The sequence below is a fragment of the Alexandromys fortis genome, unplaced genomic scaffold, assembly GCF_014885135.2.
Source record: "Alexandromys fortis isolate MF-2015 unplaced genomic scaffold, M_Fortis_MF-2015_v1.1 scaffold_51, whole genome shotgun sequence".
In the NCBI taxonomy this organism is placed as follows: domain Eukaryota; kingdom Metazoa; phylum Chordata; class Mammalia; order Rodentia; family Cricetidae; genus Alexandromys; species Alexandromys fortis.
Window position 1 is genome coordinate 5,630,875 of NW_026067925.1, and position 19,738 is coordinate 5,650,612.

The 19,738-nt window shown below is 46.6% G+C and overlaps 1 protein-coding gene across 1 annotated transcript; it reads left to right on the forward strand.

The window, feature by feature from the left end:
* Positions 1–4,598: 4,598 nt before the first annotated feature.
* Positions 4,599–18,409, forward strand: Spmip3 (sperm microtubule inner protein 3). The gene is made up of 4 exons (XM_050142911.1): positions 4,599–4,654; positions 13,998–14,093; positions 16,548–16,720; positions 18,185–18,409. Exons 1-4 carry the CDS (start codon positions 4,599–4,601, stop codon positions 18,292–18,294), a joined length of 435 nt encoding a protein of 144 aa, XP_049998868.1. The 3' UTR covers positions 18,295–18,409.
* Positions 18,410–19,738: the final 1,329 nt, after the last annotated feature.

A 19,738-nucleotide genomic window follows, 5' to 3' on the forward strand; every position in this document is an offset into this window, starting at 1 on the left:
GTTTGGTCTACCTATATTTCACGGGCTTTCCCTATGATCTAAGAAGGCTAAGGTTTTAAAGACTTAACCAGGTTATTAGGTGGCTTCAAGGACATGTTAATTGTTTCTTTCATTTATTCCCAAGCATGTTTAGGCCCTTCTTAGATGGGAAACACTATGCAAGACTGTGAGGTTAGAACCCAAAGACAGACACTACCACAGCAATATGGCCTCCAGGGTCTATGTGCTTACGTTTAGGTGGAAGAGACAGGAAACGGTACAAAGTAGACGATTTGCTATTGTTTGAAGAAACTATAGAGTTCATCCAAGATTAGTGTAAAGTTGCCATTTACAGAATATTGTTTTAAATGTCAACATGTATAAGTTAATACAGAAACCAGCAAGTCAAAGAGGGGAAGACTTATAACCAAAATGCATTATAGAATTTACCAAAGGCTCTGGTGGTCAAAATGGACCACTTTGACCAAGGTATCAGGCAGAAATGTCAGGGCCTGGAAGGCGGCCCTGAAACTTGGTTAGATTTAGACTGGAAGAAGAAGAAAAAAAGGCGGGCCTAGCACCCTATGCTAGCTCTGTGCTGTCACGTGACTAAGATGTCTCAGATGGCCCAAACACAGAGGCAACTCTTCCAAGACAAGGAGCTTTACAAAACACAAACAGAAAATCCACAGGAACTGTTTATGTATGGCTGAAAACACCACTCCCTGACCGCTATAGTTTGGATGTAGTTGTCCACCGAAGGGTTCATGCATTAGAAGGAATTGTGAAGGAGGTCACTAGGCATAAGAGGTCACCCCTGGAACTAAGGTAGTTCTCATGAGATTCCTTGTTTAAAAACCCTGACCCACTGCCTGCTCTGGTTTCCTGTCTCCTTGTGTGATTTCTTCCTCGTCCACGTTCTCCAACTACGAGTCCTTCGTCAGAGTCCAGCTAATGCTGGTGCCACACTCGAACAGCCACAAATCGATGTTAGATACATAGACTTATTTTCTTTTTATAATTGGCTAGTCTCGGCAATGTTGTTACTGTAATGAAAACGCCATGCACTAACCATTTGAGATTTCTAAATGTTGGTGGACAAACACCAGCAACAACTTTAGGGCCCTGACTAGCATTCTGTTCCTGCATCTTCTCTGAACAGACTAATTGCTAATGTGCCATTTATTCATATGTTGGTCATACCAAATAACTGCCGCTTATTCTACATTGTATTAAGAGCACCCGACATCTGACTTGATAATACTATTTCCTAAGGCCAGGTCTTGCTATTCTGCAATCTCCCTGCATCCATTTCCCAGACAACAATATTATTTTTTTTAACTTTTGTGTATGTGATAGAAGTCAATGCTGGTTTAAAAAAGATTTTTAAGCCGAGTCTTCAGAAAGTCTGTCTCCATTAGGAAAAACTTCTCAGGTGCCTGACATTGGAAAAAATGCCCAGGATTTGTGACACAGTCTTATTTACCCTACAGCCTTGGTTTTGGGGAAAATAAAGTACAGAGCAGGAATAGAGTTGCAGGACGGGGAGTAAATGTGGGTTCTACTTTAAATGGGGTGATGAGAATAGAGGTGCAGCTCAGTGCCAGAGTATGGACGTAACTGAGCATGCACGAGTCCTGGACTCAGTTGCTAGCACTGAATGAATAAATGAGGTCATAGGTGGGCCTCACCAGGCAATTCCCAAGGAACACTAAATATTAGAATTGAGATGACTGTGGCAATGGCCTCCATAAGCTCATGCATTCCAATGCTTAGTCCCAAGTTGGTGGAACTGTTTAGGAAGGAGTAGGAGGCATGGCCTTGTTGGGTGGGTGTGGCCTTGTTGGAGTGGGTGTGGTCTTGTTGGGGTGGGTGGGGCCTTGTTAGAGGCATGTCAAAAAAGCCCACACCAGGCCCAGTCTCAGGCTCTCTCCCTGCCTGCAACTTGAGGACCATGTGAGCTCCCAACTACTGCTCCAGCCTGCCTATTCTCATGCTTCCTGTCATGATTGGTCATAGACTAACCCTCTCAAACTATAAGCAAGCCCCTGATTAAATGATTTCATTTTTTAAGAGTTGCCTTGGTAGCTGGGTGGTAGAGGCAGGTGGATCTCTGTGAGTTCAAGGCCAGCCTGGTCTACAAGAGCTAGTTTCAGGACAGGCACCAAAAGCTACAGAGAAACCTTGTCTCGGGGGAAAAAAAAAGAGTTGCCTTGGTCATGGTGTCTCCTCACAGCAATAGAACAGTGACTAAGACAGTCCCAGGTGTAAAGGTTTTAATCTGCGACAGATTGGTCTCATTGCTTGGAGCCTTTGGAGGCAGGTGGTGGAAATGGCAGCTGTGCACTGAGCCTGGAGAGGGGGCTCAGTGGGTAGGGGGGTGCTGTCTTGCAGAGGACCCACACTCAGTCTCCAGCACCCACCTCTAAGTACAGTTCTAAGGGATCTGTCACCCTCTTCTGGCCTCCACAGATACCCATGAACACAAGGGACACACATACAGGCACACATAAATAAAAGGAGATCTGTATGCTTTGTGGTGGCTAGGGATAGAGAGATGAAAACGTGGCCACAATGTCAAGATTCCCTTCCTACGCCCCCAGTGACTGGAAGACTTTAATATATTGTTCCAAAACTGCTTATTTGGGTAGCCTGGTCAAAGCAAGACAGCCCACGACAGCTTTCTTTCCCAGAATGCTAATTCACAGTTTCCAGGCACTAAGCCTTTGCTCATAAGGGAAGAGGGCGATGTGCTAAGCTGCCTTCCTCCCCAGCAGATCGCGTGGATAAGCAGAAAGCCGAAGGCTTCAGTTGTTGGTGTTTGATTTGTCAAGAGCTCAGTTGCACTTACCTAAATTTTCTTTTGCTCATTCTTCCATTAAACAACAAAAACATAGCCGTGCTAAAGGCGAAAATGCCAATGGAACAGACACTTGCACATCTGTCTCACAGTCACGTTCTCATGGCTGAGACACTCCTTCAGCACGAGTGCCCAGCGCTGGGGGAGTGGATGGAGAAATAGTGCCATTCAGCCATCAAGATGCGCAGAACCAGATAACATACAGCAAAATGGATGGAACTAGACAGGGGAGGAAGTGAGCTAAGTCAGACACAGGAGAATGAGAACGAACGTGCCCTCTTAAAGAACCAAAGTTGGCCTGACAGTAGAACAGAGATTGGGGAAGGTGAACGGGTGTGGAAAAGACGGGGTTTAGATTTGGTCAGCACACACTTGGGGGAAAAGATACTATGTAATAAGCAGGCTACTCGGGATGTATCACCAGCCATTCTATTACGATATAATGCTAGTGAGAAATTTCAAGCTGGTTTGAAAACTCACAGAGAGGTAAAATAGAGCTGGCGGGAGCCTGGGGGTGAGTTAAACTTGACTATAAAAGGAAAAGAGGAGGCTTCACATCCCTTTCTCCCCAACCCTCTCTTCCTGCTGATGGCTTCTCTTTCCTCCTGGTTCCTTTTGCACAGCCCCAGCTTTGTTTTGGCCGAGGTCTCTCCTTGCTCTGGCTTGCTTTGGCGCAACTCCATCATTAAGATGGATGGTTCTTGAGCCTGAGGATTCCAGCCCCGGCTCCCTTCTAACTTGCTCACGTTACTTAACGTCTGAGCGCCTGTGTTCTCGTGAGGAAGTCAGCCACCGAGCTTTGCAGACCTTCCTGGAGGACGCTGTTAGCTGCAGTGGGCTCCCTGGTACATATTACACAGGCTCACAAACTCACATTTCTCCTTTCTCAAGCGTGCCTTTAAGCCACAGAGCATGCCCACACATTATTGTGTCGCTGAACCCTACGGAGAGGTAATTTAATCAATATACGGAGCTGAGAAATAACTTGCCCAGGCCACAGGGGTCTCCAACCAAGGTTCGCCTGCTACCTCAAGTTGCCATGTTCACGCAAATTAGACACTGCTCTCTTTAGGTAGAGTGGACAGCCCGTTCACGGTGTGAGCCATCTACGAGGTACACGGTGGTACTGTAGCAACAGCAGACATTCTCCCACCTCAGTCTCTTACCCACTCAGTCCCGTTATGGATTTGCTCACATGAATGCTTAAATGGACCCGTTTGCTTATGGCAAGCTGTGGTATCCAGTAAATAATCAAAGGCAATTAAAAAAAAAACTAAGGGAAGAAACAACACGGTTTAAGACAAGTATGAAAACAGAAAAAGGCTCAGTGCTGAGAAGGAAGAGCTTTAATAGGAACACACTCAGGTTTGGGTGGGGCTGGAGGAAGCCTGGGGGATGACGCCAGGAGAACCAGGAAGAATGACCTAGCTTGCTTGCTTCTCAGATGCTGTGGTAAGACACTGACCAGAAGCAGCTAGCAGGAGGAGAGGGTTTATTTAGCTTCCCGGCTCCAGCCCTCATGGAGAAAAGTCAGGACAGGAATCTAGAGGCAGGAACTGAAGCAGAGACCATGGAAGCACCCTGCTTTCTGGCCTGCTCCCAAAGGCTCAGCCTCAGCCACCCTTGTTATACAGCTCAGGTCCATCTGTCTTCTGGAAACAATCCGCATCCAAACTGTAGCAATAGCTAACGCCTGGAAACTCTGTAACCTTGCAGTAAGAAACTTCACTCCCTAACTCTTTTCAGATTCCCATCTATCATGACGGCCATCCGACTACGAGAATTTGTAGAGCGTCGCCCAACGGTTCCACCTAGGTAAGGCTCATCCGGAAACCACCAGGGTGAGGAAGGCAAGTGCCCAGGGGAAGAGAACCACCTGTCCTTCCTTCCAGCCACTGAGGGGCAGCTGCAGCCAGGGGATCTAGTGACGCGTTCTTGGACGTAGAGAAAGTTGGGTTAGTTTTTTAAGACTTTAAAAGAAAAGTGTGTGTGTGTGTGTGTGTATGAGCATGTGTGTGTGTTTGTGTGTATGTATATGCAAATGCTTGCAAGCGCCCTTGGAGGCCAGAAGAGGACATTAGGTCCTGGAGCTGGACTTAAAGGTGGTTGTAAGCTGGATGCTGGGAACTGAACCAGGGTCCTCTGGAAGAGCATCAAGGGGTCTTAACCACTCAACCAACCTTCAGTCCCAAGTTTAAAGAAAGTTATAAGAAAAGAAATTACGTCTTTGTAGAATCCAAGCAACCAGGAAACTCCAAATACAAAAATAAGAGACGGGTTGGCAAGGGCTCCAACAGGAAGAGTGGGGAACTCAAACCCAAACTTTGAATCAGATTTACTCCCTCGGGGTAAATCAAAACATCCCCATTCCTCTGCAATATGGGAGCTGACTGTACACACACACACACACACACACACACACACACACACTGAGAGAGAGAGAGAGAGAGAGAGAGAGAGAGAGAGAGAGAGAGAGAGAGAGAGAGACACCAAGGGGACTCTCATTCATTCTCCAAGACCATCTATAACACAAGAACAATAAGCCCTGTAGACAAGCTTAGCTGCTGACTTTATCTTGCAGGGAGGTGGCGGGTACTACCTATAAGTCCTAAGCCTCTCTCCCATTAGCCCCTGCTGTGAGATCTACAAAGACCAGAAACTAAGAAGGTTGGGGCTGCAAGCTTCACGCCCTAGAGGCCAGCCTCCTGTCTTTTTGTTGTTGTTGTTTTGCTTTGTTTTGTTTCCTCCTCGGGTCTCTTTATTCTTACTCCCTACAAGGCTTTCAGTTTCTCTACACATACAGACACAATTGGCAAGTCTTTAAGCAATAGCAATGATACCAGGCATGCATTTCACAGGGCCACAAAAATGGATAAGTCCAACAAAGCAGGCACCTGCTGGCTTACTATGTCTCAGAGGGGGTGTGGCTGTGAAGCTCTCTGGCAGATACTGGAAGGATTAATTAAGGATGGAGCTTTCAATCAGTACAGAATTCTAAGAAGACAGCCTCATGTCTTATTTTGTTTTTTAACTTTTTAAAATTATTTTTAAGTTATTATAGAAAATAATGGGTTTTATTATGACATTTCCACACAGACAAATCACTGCACCTCACTAGCCTGCGTTCCTCTCCCCCAACTCTCACTGGTCCTCTTGCCCCCTGCAAATAGCCCCCTTTCTGGTCGCATGTCATGTGCATTAGCCCAGTTCTGAGTTTGTGTCTCACATATGTATACTTAAATCCAGATTCTGTGTAAGAGAGAACATATGCCGTTGTTCATCTTTCCCCCATCGCACCCCCTCTCTGCCGCTTTAGCCCTCTTTCTCTCGCCTCATCATGGGGGGCCAGCCCCTTGGAGCCCCAGTGGTCTGGTGGACTTGAGCAGGCCTTGTTTTTACTTCCTGTCCAGTTCTGGATATCTTAAGAATCCCCTTGTCACGGTGCAGGCGAGATGCTCATGGCTCTTGTCACCAAATCTGAAGACCTGAATTCGATCTCCAGAACCCCCATGGTGGAAAGAACCAGCCCCTGCAGGTTATCCTCTGACCTCGACATGCGTGGCACACGTGTGTATCCACACACGTACACAAACCCATACGATAGGTAAATAAATGTTTTTAAAAAAGACTTTTCTGTCAGAGGCCACACAGACCTTGCCCCACTGTTTTCGAACTCCACCCCAGGAGACAGGAGGAGGGAAAGAAATCGGGAGCAGGTTCTGCATCCCCTCATCCCTTCCTCCCCTCGAGCCACCTATCCGTCTGTGTGTGGATGAGATCACTTTGTCTACTGTGGGCTCATCTCCTAGGAAAAATGGAAACAAAGCTTTGTTGGCTGCTGCTCTGGGGAGCTCTGGGGAGCCACATCCGTCACTGTGTCCAAGCCAGGCCCTGAGGAGCGCAAGGATTTGAGCAGTGTGCCTCTGGCTGGGGCCTCTGGCTGTCGGTGTTCAGCTCACTCTTGCTTCTCATCAGAACCACATGGCGGGAATCCCTACACTTGCCCTAATCTTGGTGCCTCACTCTCCACTGCAGCATGCCCTATGAGGGGGCTCTCCACCCACCTTAGACCCCACCAATAACAGTTTAGTTCCCCAGTGAGTTCTACCAACTCTGCCACCAGGATAGTGCTATCAAAATGCTCATATGTTAGCTAACTTGGCCCCGCGGCTGTGGCGGCACAGCGTGTCACAAGAGCCGTGTTCTAGTTACTTTTCTCACTGCTGTGACAAGATATCTCAGGGAAGCTACTTAAGAAGGGTACAGCCCCACCAGCATGGCAGGGAAGACGTGGCAGCAGGAGGTGCCTGGTCACACTGTCTGCTGTCAGGAAGTAGAGGAGGGTGAGGCTTGCACTCCACTTCCTTCCTCTTCCTTATTCAGTCTGGGTCCCAGCCTAGGGGCTGGCAGGTGCCTCCCACATTCAAGCTGCATCTTCCCACCTCAGTTTAACCTCTCTGGAGATGCTCTCACAGAACACACCCGCAGTGTGTCATCTAGACTCCCATCAAGCTAACAATCAAGACTAACCATTATTGGCTGCATGCCTATAGTCACCCAGGAAGCAGAAGTGAGATGGGGGGATGAGAGTTCCAGCATCCCCTGCAAGGTTACCTCCCCCGTGACCCATCTTCATTCTAGTAGCTACCTCCTCTTCAGTGTTCCACTTTCTCTTTAGCACCATGGCCTAAGGATCAAGTTTGCATCATGGGCCTTTAGGGGCCGTTCTCGATGCAGGCTGTGTCCCCAGCTCACAGTCTCAGGGGGTCCATATCTTTGCCTTCACCAGTCATCTGTATCAGTGTACACACTCATCCTCCAGCAATCTGTTCTTTAGCTTGGGCTTCGTAAAGATCACAGCCCTCCCTGAAATAAACCCCTCAGCCCACTACACCTGGGGCCAAATCCGAATTCATTGCTGGGTCCCACGAAGTCCTCGCAGGCCCAGCCCTTCCCTTCCCATCGGTCTTCAGTCTCTTCAGGAGAGGCTATGCTTCTTCTCGATCCCAGGCCTTTGGGGACGCTCCTCCTTCTCCCTGGACTACCACGCCACACCCCCACACCCCCTTTCACACAGTGTCTCAGCTCCCTTCCAACTAGTTAGACAGCTACTTCTTGAGTACCTTGGCCAGCAGAAGACTCCTCCTTCTATCACAGCCTCCAGTTTTCCTTCTTAGGATTTGCTTCCTACCCATCTCACCACTGGTGGAAGGTAACAGGCATCTCTACTGTGTGTCAGCACTGGTCTTAGCATATGCTTTCTATTTAGCCTTCATAACAACTGCGAGTTCCAGACAAGGGAGCCGAGGCATGATGAGGATAAGCGACTGCCCCAAGAGCCTACAGAGCCGGAACTTGACCCCACTGGTCTGGCTTCACTGCGGTTCACTGTTTGGGTTGGTCCCCACTCTGGTGTGGAACTTTCTTGCCCATCTCTGAAAATCGCCTCCATCACTTCTACCTGACAGTAGTGACAACACAGAGCAGGCCCTCTGTGCGCTGTTGCTAAGGAAACCAGCAGGAATGAGCAAAAGTATTCGGTGGTGGTTTGATTCTGGTCATTGACACAACTCGGGTCTGCCCTTCTTCTGTTTGCAGATACATTCATCCCACTGATCCCTTCATGGCTAGCCCTGAGGGCTAGAATAGTGAAACTGACGGGCAAACTAGTCCGGGCACCTAATAAAAGTTAGCAATTAAGGCTCAGGAGTAATCTTAGTGACCACATCTGAGTCTCGCAATTCAATTAGAATTCAATTAGAGACAAGTGTTAGCCGGTGTCATCCCCAGGTCAGACTGGAGGCCTGGTGTGTGTTGACTAGGGCTGGATGCTCTGTTAGTTTGTGGAGCCCAAGATATTCCTAAAAAGATCCCCCAAATGGAGGAAAATCAGTGTGGTATGGGAGATCAAAAGCGCAGGATTTGTGTCAAGTTTATGGTTAAGAATATTCACTGCTCTTCTAGAGGACCAGGCGTTAGTTCCCAGCACCCACATGACTATATCAACCTTGCAACCATCTGTACCTCCAGTTCCAGGGAATCTGACGCCCTCCTCTTATATATGTGGGCAGTGTACACACATGCAGTGAACACACATGCAGGTGAAAAGCACCATACACACAAGTAAACAGCCACAGCAGCATCGACAAACATCAACTGGAGCTATCATTCAGTGGTAGAGAATATGCTCGGCATGCAGAAGGCACCAGGTTCAACCTCCAGCATCAAAATAAATAAATATTGTGGTGGTCTGAATGAGAATGCCCCCCCCCAGAGGTGCAGATGTTTAAATACTTCATCCCTAGTTAGTGGAAATGAGTGGGTGTGGTCTTGGTGGAGGAGGCGTGTCCCCAGGAGTGGGCTGGCCCAGCCTCTGCCTCCTGCCTGTGACTTGTGCATCAGGATGTAAAGCTCTCAGCAGCTGCTCCAGCACCATGTCTGCCTGCTTCCCACCGTGATGTTCATGGTCTAACCCTTTAAAACTGTGCGCAAGACCCCAGTTAAACACTTCCTTTTATACAAGATGCCGTGGTCGTGGTATCTGGTCACAGCAATAGAAATGACTATCAACTGTAGCATCCTGACAACATCCAGACACCACTGCAGGGTCAGCTCATGCTACCTAGAAAGACAGACATCTAACGAAGAAGAGGCCTTTCGGTCTCCAGCTACAAGTGTCTCATTACTCATGTTCCATCATTGATGAAAACAGTAGCTAGAATTCTCATTTTACTGATGAGCGAATGGAACCTGCCCTCCTGTTCCTTGAGGGAATACCATGGAGCCAGTACTTCCTGGAGGGTGAGAGGATGTTCCGGTCATCTCCCAGCCCTGTCTTTAATCTCATCCTCTCTGTCAGCTCACATCCTTAGCTGAGATGCTTAGCTGCAAGCTTTAGTTCTCAAACTGATGGAGGTGGGTCTTGTAATAATAAAGAAACTGCCTCGGCCCTCACAGGACAGAAAATTAGGTAGGCGGAGTAGACAGAAGAGAATTCTGGGAGAAAGAAGCTTAGGAGGAGTCGCCATGGTTCTCCCGCTCCAGACAGATGCAGGTTAAGATCCTCCCTGGTAAGCCAGCTCGTGGGCTACACAGAATATTAGAAATGGGTTAGAACAATATGTAAGAGCTAGCCAATAAGAAACTGGACCTAGCCGGGCCAGGCAGTGTTTGAAAGAATACAGTTTCCGTGTAATTATTTCTGGGTATTTCTAGCCATGCGGGCGGCCGGGTGCCGGGGACGCAGCCCTGCCGCCGCTCCTATTTCAACATCAAACATGCTACAGTATGCACCACTGATGTTAGCATGTTGTCTAGACATGGCTTCTCTTACCAGAAGATAAACTTCGGGTGAACGTACAGGACCTACCTACCAACAGCACACTCCATTAGAACACTGTGGCCACATCGGAGCTTCCGAACACTCCTTCTGGTTGAACCAAAACCAGCTTACCCTGACCCTTTGGTACATTGGGTCCACTTGCCTAGAAGTGGGAGAACCATACGGTCCAAACAGAAGTCGTGCCAAACTCCCCTGGAAAACAAAAATCACACATACATTGTAGAGAACTCTGAGTAAGACATGGAATTAGGGACTGGGCTTGCTCCACGGCTCTGGTACTAACTGCTGCGCGGTATTCAAAATGTGCGCTCAGCTTCTCTCTTCACTGTTAGCAAACACCTATGAAAAGTTCATATTTACCTTGAGAATGTACCTGAGTATTAGTCTTTAAGGCTGGAGGTCCAGCACAGGCAACCGAGATGGGCACGTGATGGTATTCCCTCTGGCAACGGTACCGTGTAGACAGAAAACCCTCCTGATTTCACCCATGCATGCTAAATGTTGTCTGTGGCCGAGTTCAGATCCTGCTCTGGTTACAGTCACCCTCCCAGGGACAGATCCACTCTTGTGTAGATAAACCTACCCTATCAGACAGCCATGCTGTCAGGGACATGCAAATAATGCAGTGGAACCAGACAAGCTGGCTCGCCCATGCTACCTTAGGAGAGCTTTCTATGACAGATTCAGGAATCAGTAACCTCTGAGCAGAACCCTGGCCTGGTGCATGGGACGTTCCCATTCATTCGTCCTTCCCCTCCAGCTGAACCTCCAGAAGAGAAGCTGAGTGCTCACTGCAAAGCCTTTGGCCAAGCCAGGAGCATTTCTCCTTGTTGAAATAAGAGCGGCAGGGCTGTGTCCCCAGCACCCCGGCCGCCTGCTAGCTCATGCCCGAAATAACAACACACAAACTGTATTCATTTAGACACTGCTTGACCCATTTCTATCTAGCCTCTTCTAGGATAATTCTCACATATTAATTTAGCCCATTTCTAATAATGTGTGTAAGCACCCCAAGGTGCGCTTACCGGGAAGATTCTAGCCTACGTCCATCCTGGGTCAGAGGAGCTTCATTGCGTGCATCTGCCCGGGAGAGCGGAGCATGCCTCTCTGTCTGAGGCGTCTGGCTCTGAGAGGAGCTGCATTACTTCTGACCTCACTTCCTCTTTCTCCCAGCATTCTCCTCTGTTTACTCCACCCACCTATGTTCTAACCAATAAAATGGGCCAAGCCAGTTTCTTTATTAGCCAATGACCTTCCTCCATCATCTCCTTAAGCTAAAAAACAGTACAAAATAAAAAGTAAAAAAACAAAAATAAAAACCTCGCCACTTTATTGATTGAATGAATTAGAAGTTTCTCGTGTTCCAGGTTAAGGTCACAGGTGAGGACTTAGAAAACTCCCCAGAGTCAGAGGGAGTTGGGCATGATGGAGAACACCTATAGTTCCAGCACTCAAGAGGCAGAGGCAGGAGGATCATGAGTTTGGGGTCAGCAGGGAAAATGCAGAGAGACCCTGTTTCAAAATTAAAATAAAAGGGGGCTATGGCTCCGTGATAGCACAACTGTTTAGTATGCAGAAAGTCCTGGGCTCAGCAGGCAGCCCCGACAAAGCGGGAGAGGGGAGTGGGAGAGCCGGAGATGCAAAAGGAAGAGAGAAAAGTTAGAAGCAAAACGAGCCGTCTTTTTCTTCCCCACATCTCCTCACTTCTCCACTTAGCCTGTCTCCCTAAAACTCTTTCCTGCTCTCTCTCCACTTCTGACCAACAAGCCAGGGTCTCTTCCAAGGGACGGCAGCAGGTCACACTACTGGAAGCCAGTGGGAAAGGTGCCATTCTCGGAGCAGTGGTGAAAGCAGGGTGAACTCCTTCAGCGCCCCAGAGGGCTTTGTTGCAGACAGCAGTGCAGCCATAAGAGAGAGCCAAGCCCTGGGTGCCTGTGATACCTCACGAACTTGGGGCTTGGCTCTAGCGGACTCCTACACCAGTGCTCAGAACTGGAGGTTTGCCTAAGTGGCACCTCCACCTCCCACACACTGAGCAACAGCACTTGTTCCCTATTTCTGTGCCAACTTCTCTCTCCTCTTACGACTTAATCCCTCTCCCCCTGCTGTAACTCAGGTCTCAGTCCTATTATCTTAGCCACTAGCCAGGCCCAGACACCCTGTGGTTACTCAGAAAATTAGAGCTCTCTGAGGTCTGTTTGCACAGACAGACGGAACCTGCCCTGCCCAGCACTTGCCTTGATTCTCACTGGACAGCTAGGCCAACCCTGACCCTGGCAATCTTCCAGATCTGGGATGGCCCCCCAAGGCCAGGATGTTGAAGGGCTGGTCTCCTGCCAACAGTGGAACCTTTAGATGATTGCATTCCCACCATGATGTGCTGCGTGACCAAAACAATAGGACCAATGAGTTGTCGTGGTCTGAAACCATGAGGTAAATAACCTTTCTTTTTTTTAAGCTGATTTATCTGTAACAAAAAGCTAAAACATCCACACATCTTCTACTCTGAACTCAACTGTGATTTAGTCTTGGCGTACATGACTTCCCCCTCTACAGAGTTCCTCCTTTTAGCCTATGCAAACCCTGAATACCTGGCTCTCTGGCTCTCCTTAGTGTCCCATAGCTCTTCCTCCCATCCTTGTCAATAGCTTTCTTCTATATGTGAATCTTACAGCTTTTGTGTAAGGGATTTTGGACTTCACTCTTCACCCCACTCTTCTGCCTCAATATTACCAACGACCTAAGGTCCTCCCCTAAACCCCATCTCCTAAAGGTTCTACCACTGCACAGTAGCACCACCCTGGGGGCCAAGGCTTCAACACCACAGCATCCCAGTTGTACAAAAGCTCATGCTCACATCCCAATCCCCATGGGGTAGCTCATGTTATGCTTCAAATCAACAACCAACCAAGATGGCGGCATATACTGGTAATCCCAGCACTGAGGAGCCCGTGCGGAAGATGGTGATAAGTTCAGGGCTAGCCAAGGTTATACAGACCTGTCCTTCCTCACAACCCAACCCTCCAAGGTGAGGCTAGAATCCTCCTACCAGACTTACTAGTATCACGTGCCTTGACATCACAGTCTTATATAATCAACTACTGTAGTTAAGCAAAAAAACAAAAAAAAAAAAAACAAAAAAAAAAACTTAGAAAATTTTATAAACATTTCAAAGGATAAGGAATCTTCATTCTTTTATTCCTATGCTTCAGCAATTACCAGCATCCGTTTCATTGACTTCAAGGATTTTATTTATTATATGTGCATGTTCCTGAGTATATATGTGGGCAGGTTCCCCCACGGGTCAGAAAAGGGCATCAGATCCTCAGGAACTGGAGTCATGGAAGGTTGTGAGCTGCCAGATGTAGAGTGCTGGGTCCTCTGCAAGAGCAGTCAGTGCTCTTTACCACTCTTAACTAGCTCTCAGCCTTGTCACGGACTTTACACATTGTCTCCTCCCTCCCTCCTTCCCTCCCTCCTTCTTTCCCTCCCTCCCTCCCTCCTTCCTCCCCCTCTTTCTTTTCTCTACTATTGTGACCCAGTACATGACATGCTAAGTATTTTCCTAGGAATCCTGGAAATAAAAAGACATTCTATTATAGGTTTTAGAGGTTACTGGGAAAGAGAGGCCAGCCAATACCACAAACTCAGGTCTAACACTTGCCATGACTAACAACCAACATGACTGGAAAGTCTGACTGGTTTCAACTGCTTGGAAGAGGGTCCAAAGTTCAGATAAATTCCCTATCACATGGCAGTGGGTAAACTTGTATAAGAGACTGACTGTAATGACTGCTTCTTGCCTGCTTCCTTCAGTATATTTATCTGTCACCAAGGAAGGGACATCAGAGGCTACTACCCTGGGCAACTGGCAAGACTCCATTTTGACTACAGCGTGAAGAGGGCTCCAAGGTGAGACATACCCCTAAATCTTAATTTCCAAGAATGTCATCGAAACTAAAATGACAAGTAGGGGAAGTAAATGGCTATATATATACATATATATATGTATATACACACACACATATATATACATACATATATATATAGTACCCATGGAGGTCAGAAGTGAGCTGCCCCATGGCCATGGGGATCCTGGGAATGGAACTCGGGTTCTCTGTAAGAGCTTATCCTCCTTTCCAGCTCGTATCTACACAACCTTAACAATATCAATAATAGTAATAGTGTGACTGGCCTATTGGCTAGAAAAGGAGTGTAAATAGGCTAAACTGGTAAAAACCTTGGGACTTGGTTTGGGTTTCCTGGGAAGCCTCTGGGTGCCGGAATCAAACCCAAAGCCTCAAGTATGTCAAGCACGATCCACCAGGGAGCTACATTGCTAGCACTGATAATATGGCTTCTGTTTTCATTTAAACAATAGCCATATTATTAGCACTTTGTATTTTTATCCCTTTCTCCAGTTTACAGATTTTTTTCTCAAAAGAGAATACATTGCTGCCGCAGTCAGCAATAAATATAACATTTTTTATTAAATCGTCTATGTAATTTAAGAAACATTATAAATTTAGAATTCCAAATTTGTTCAAATATCTTAAACTTACCGGGATTCAGTTTCGTTCTCAATAAAGGTTTAAATCTGGTTTATGTGGCTCCTTCCTTTCACAAAAGAAGAGCAAAAATTAATAGCCACAGACACATCAACCTTATTTCCTGGTCCAGAGAGGCTAGAAACTACAAGAGGCTACAAGAGGTAAAAGCATCAATTTGAGAAACTTATAAAATGTTTGATTTGGGGCAATTTTCACATTCTCTGAGTATCTCACTCCCAAATAAAAGAATCGCTGTAAAATGCTGAGGCGTGTTAAGCCCTCAGCATGATTATTGCCATTTGAGTTCATCATCTCCTGCCTATCAATTTCCCTTCTCTGGCTTTAGCTCCCATCTAGCCAGCCTCCAATTATCCTCACGCGGGCGTGGGAGTGGGCAGTGGACAGTCTAGACTTCAATGATGAAACTGGGAGCAGTTCTGGGGTCATCCCGATCCAGTTAGAAATACTGTAGATGAATGAGACATTCTTAGTTCTGAAACTCACTTATTGTGGGCCCGCCTGCTCCTGCCACCGTGCACGTGCGGAAATCGGGGGACACTTTTTGGAACTCATGTCACCAGCCTTGACCCGATGAGCCATCTCCATGGCCCAAGCAGTGTGTCTCAACTCAGGTCACACAATTACTGTAAATGTTAGGTTTACGTTTTAATCTATAGTTCCTGAGTTCCAGTTCAAGGCTCTGAGTACTAAATGAAATACTTGCTTTAAGTAACTTCTGTTTTTAAAATCTGGGGGAGATTTCATTCCCCAGGCTGGTTTCTAATTCAAGCTGAGCTCAGGGACCTTTCTACCACAGCCTTGGGGCTGCTGCAAACTGTAGGTGTACCACGACGCATGAGGACGGACAGGTGCCCGCTGTCAGAGCTAGACAGAGCCCCATCCCTCCCTTCACTCCACCCCTGGCATCATAGCCTAGGGGGCGAATGCCCACATCCCAGTCTGTCTCCCTGAGGGTGACTCTGCCTACAGTCCATTGGCTCTAATTGGTTTGTGCGTCCTCCAGATTAATTTTCAAATGCAATGCCAATCCATACACAGCATCCAGTCATGGAGGAAGGTCTAGGGATGTAGCCATGTGGTAGTGCTTGCCTAGCATGTGCGCGACCTTGGGATTCACCCTTAGCACTGCAAAGAAAGCTAAAACAAAATGGACACAGAAAAGAATATAGTTCTTAGGGCCATTCATATATATGCATATGTATGTATACACATACATATGTAGCTTAGTGCCTTGCTGGAGAGAATTTTTTTTTTTAATAGTGAATGTATCTGACCTCATGCTGGAAAAAAGAATCCTGAAGCAATGACCTGTCACCTTTGTGGGCGGGGCATGTCTACTGCTTCAGGTGCTTCCCTTCTGTTTTCAACATGAAGATGTCCCCATTCTTTCTACTGGAATAAAAGTCCCTTGATAAGCATTCTTAGTCTTTGTTGACATCTTTAATTGCCACAGTTGCTGAGACAAATGCACACACATTTTCAAGGTCTCAGGTACATGCCGCCTATGGTCCCAGTGTACTTATATCCATGCCTCAAGCACGCCATGCCAGTGAAGGAACACTGCCAGGATTGATGAAGATGTTGGCCATTCTATCTTGATTTCTTGTTTGCTTTCATCCTTTGAAGATGGTTAGAGAGGGGCCCTGGAAGGTTACAACAGTTCTACAGAAAACCCAGATGGCACTAGGGGTTAGTCTAGCTAAAAGCCTGCTCTGGATCCTAGATTGCAGCTCATGCGAAAATGGACGACGAATTCTCCAAAGGTGTTCAGCAAGCTGTTTCTGTTTCCATATAGAACACTTATAGACCTGGCAATTCCACCCAAAAGCAAAACTGCGTACCAGCCTCAATTAGACCAGCAGACACTCATTCGATACATTCGTTTTGGAAAATTGTCAAGGCCTACAGGCACATGGTATAATGAAACAACTTACCAAAGAGACTACTCCCTGCCATTTTATGAGATTGGTAAGTGCTATCAATTCGTTAAGAATAACCTTGCCAGTGTGGCAAGGTCAGCATACCCTGGGGATTTACTGCCACAAGGGGCATGACTGGGACCAGTGAAACTGGGGACAGAAATGGATGTGCAGAGAGATCGGGGAGCAGAAAGAAACTCTCTGCATCCGAGACTTTTGAAAAGGGGTGAAAACTCTTTAATGTCCTTCTAGGAAGCTGATTCTCTGAACACTGGGAACAAAATCTTGAGTGTAACCGGTGTTCTGCGAGGTTCTTTTCATTCTAGTCTAAATGCCTGTAACAATTGTTTATCTACACACAGCTCAGAAATTCTAGGCTCCCCTTGTAGCATATTGACACGCTGTGGCCCGTGTAAGGCCCTGAGGTGGACAGGTGATCCTGACATTCACACGACACCTACACAGTTCCCATGGCGCTGTAGTCACCAGAGGGTGCTTTTGACTTTGGCTCATTGAGTACGAATTACTGAGAATTTCTAAATGAGATATCCCCCAAGTTTTGGGGGCTCTCACCCTGTGGCAGGCACATATTTAGTCCTTAGGCATCTCTCTGGGGTGAGTGCTGTTGTTCTAAACAGAGGAAGCCAAGTTTCCAAGATCTCTCATGAACTAAGCCTAAACCACACAGAAAGGAGGAAAGGGGCAGAATTTACACACACCCAGACCACACTGCTCTTCAACATTGCTTGAAAAACAACCGGGAAACTGGTGACATAAGCCTGTGATTCCAGCTATTCCGGAGGCTGAAGCAAGGGGACTAAAAATTCAAAGTCAACCTAGGCTACAAAACAAGTTTTAGAATGGCAGGGTCGGGAAGGATTTCATCTCTCATCTCCAGCGAAGACAGCTGCAGTCTGGAGGGATGCCAGAGCCAGTAGGAAAGGTGTCCACGCTGAAAACCCAGGTCCTCAGAGGATAGCTGACAGAAACATCAGGACACCAAAATAAAAAAATCAAATGAGTTTTTCTTACATTTTTATATAATCTAACAATATGCCCATTAATTAGAGACTAAAGAAAGAACTTTGGATCCCATCCCCCTTTCTATATTTTAGTTACTTTTTTTTTTTTTTTTTTGGTTTCTCGAGACAGGGTTTCTCTGTGGTTTTGGAGCCTGTCCTGGAACTAGCTCTGTAGACCAGGCTGGTCTCGAACTCACAGAGATCCGCCTGCCATCCTTATGTTATATGTATACTTACACACACAAGCATGCAGAGGTCACAGGACAACTGGGGGGAGTTGGTTCTCTCCTTGCACTCTCTGGAGCCAGGATTGAACCCCACTTCTCAGATTTGGCCGGAAGTGCCTCCTTCCCCCATCTCGCTGGCACCCACATTTTAATTATGTCCCTTTAAATGTCTTCAATTACTTTTGTACTGAACACAGTTGCTAAAAAGATGGTGTAAGAGTAAGTAGCCCCCCCCCAAAATCACTAATTTCTTTTACATTCCAGGTTTGGATCAGAAAATAGGCACACTTTCATCAAATCCTAGACCTCTTAATTCACTACCAGAAATCTACTGCTGTGCCGAGAGAAACGGCTTTTCAAGAAACACCTTTTAAAACGCACTTAAAGTGTGGTATTCCAAGAAAACAACTTTGGGCATTTTTTTTTTGTGAGTAAATTAATGGTAACAGCACTACTTGTAAGAGTGTATGCAGATGGATCTAATCCTAAACAAATATTATGCTGCAAATTCTCTCCAGAGAAAATTGGTCAGGAAATCAAGCTCCAACCCTGAGAACATCTGTCATCTGCTGAAGAAGCTAGCTGTGTAATACAGTGCTTGCAAGGGGAATAAAAAGTACGCGAATGTCCTAATTTTGTTATAAGTGTTTAGCATCTTGTTACTGACAACCATCTAACCATCTTACCTTCGCAGTAAGTGCTCATCTATGGGATCAGAGATCACTAGCCAAGGAAGAAGACTGGGAGACAACTGTGGGTCCGCAGTGGGATTCGGGACAAGCAAAGAGGGGAATTAATGAAAGTCTGCATCCAGGATTATCATCCTTCTCAACAACACACCCCTATGGTAGGACTGTGAAGGTTCCTGTAGGAACCAAGTCTAACGACCTTTAAAAATAGGGATGGGGCAATTTCTCACATCAAAAGCTACAACATGCCATCTAACAAGGGATGTGTGAACTTGCTTAAGCAATGAACCATACGTGGTATACCAGCTGCAACTGGGGAGCCACTAGTTAAGTGACAACTACCACTTAGCAACAATCCACTGTTTTCCTCCCAAACCCACACGGGAGATGCCTGGGCTCTTTGGAATCATAACTCTTACTTTAATGTGGCAGTGACACCTCTAACCCCCCAGGGATACTTCTGCTTTGGACTTAACGATTTCCTTAGGCAGAAGCAGTGCTAACAACTTCCAGGTAGCCTCTCCCACCAACTAGTCCCCAGCCACCAATACAGGATTCTTCTAAATGCTAAGCAGTATTCTCATTAATCCTCCTGCATCTGAAACAGTGACATCCCAGGTTCAAAGCCATTAGACACAGCACTGACCCACACCACTACAAAAGCCAATCTAGAACCCGCCAGTTTCAGATCTGGAATCAGCCAGTTCTGAGCCAGTCCCCACAAAGGTGAATCATATTTCCTTCAACACACACAAACATTAGTAAAAGTCTACATGATCCTTGGGGAGAAGCTAGAGTTAATATTAACAGTAGATGCTATGGGTGATGGGCAGGGTCTTTAGGCAAGACCAAGCTCCCCTTCATACAGACAGTACTAAGGATGGAATCCGGGGCCTTGAGCACTCCACCACCTGAGCTCTATCTTCAGCCCCTATATAACCCCATCTGTTTCTTTTAGCTAAAGGTACAATGAAGTCTGATTGTTTTTCAATGGCTTTTACCAATCTTTGCCTTTAAATTGTATCTAATCCTCTTACACAGATTGCCAACCACTTCTTCAGTTTACAGTTTGCTCTTTTCATGACCTATACTTTGTAAAATAATTTTTTTTTTTTTTTTTTTTTAAGTT

Excerpts from the sequence above, each read along its gene's own strand:
- Spmip3 (XM_050142911.1), top strand. The coding sequence starts at position 4,599 with ATGACGGCCATCCGACTACGAGAATTTGTAGAGCGTCGCCCAACGGTT. Across the intron at positions 4,655-13,997 it reads CGCCCAACGGTTCCACCTAG|TATATTTATCTGTCACCAAG; the intron begins GTAAGGCTCATC and ends TGCTTCCTTCAG. Across the intron at positions 14,094-16,547 it reads AGCGTGAAGAGGGCTCCAAG|AACACTTATAGACCTGGCAA; the intron begins GTGAGACATACC and ends GTTTCCATATAG.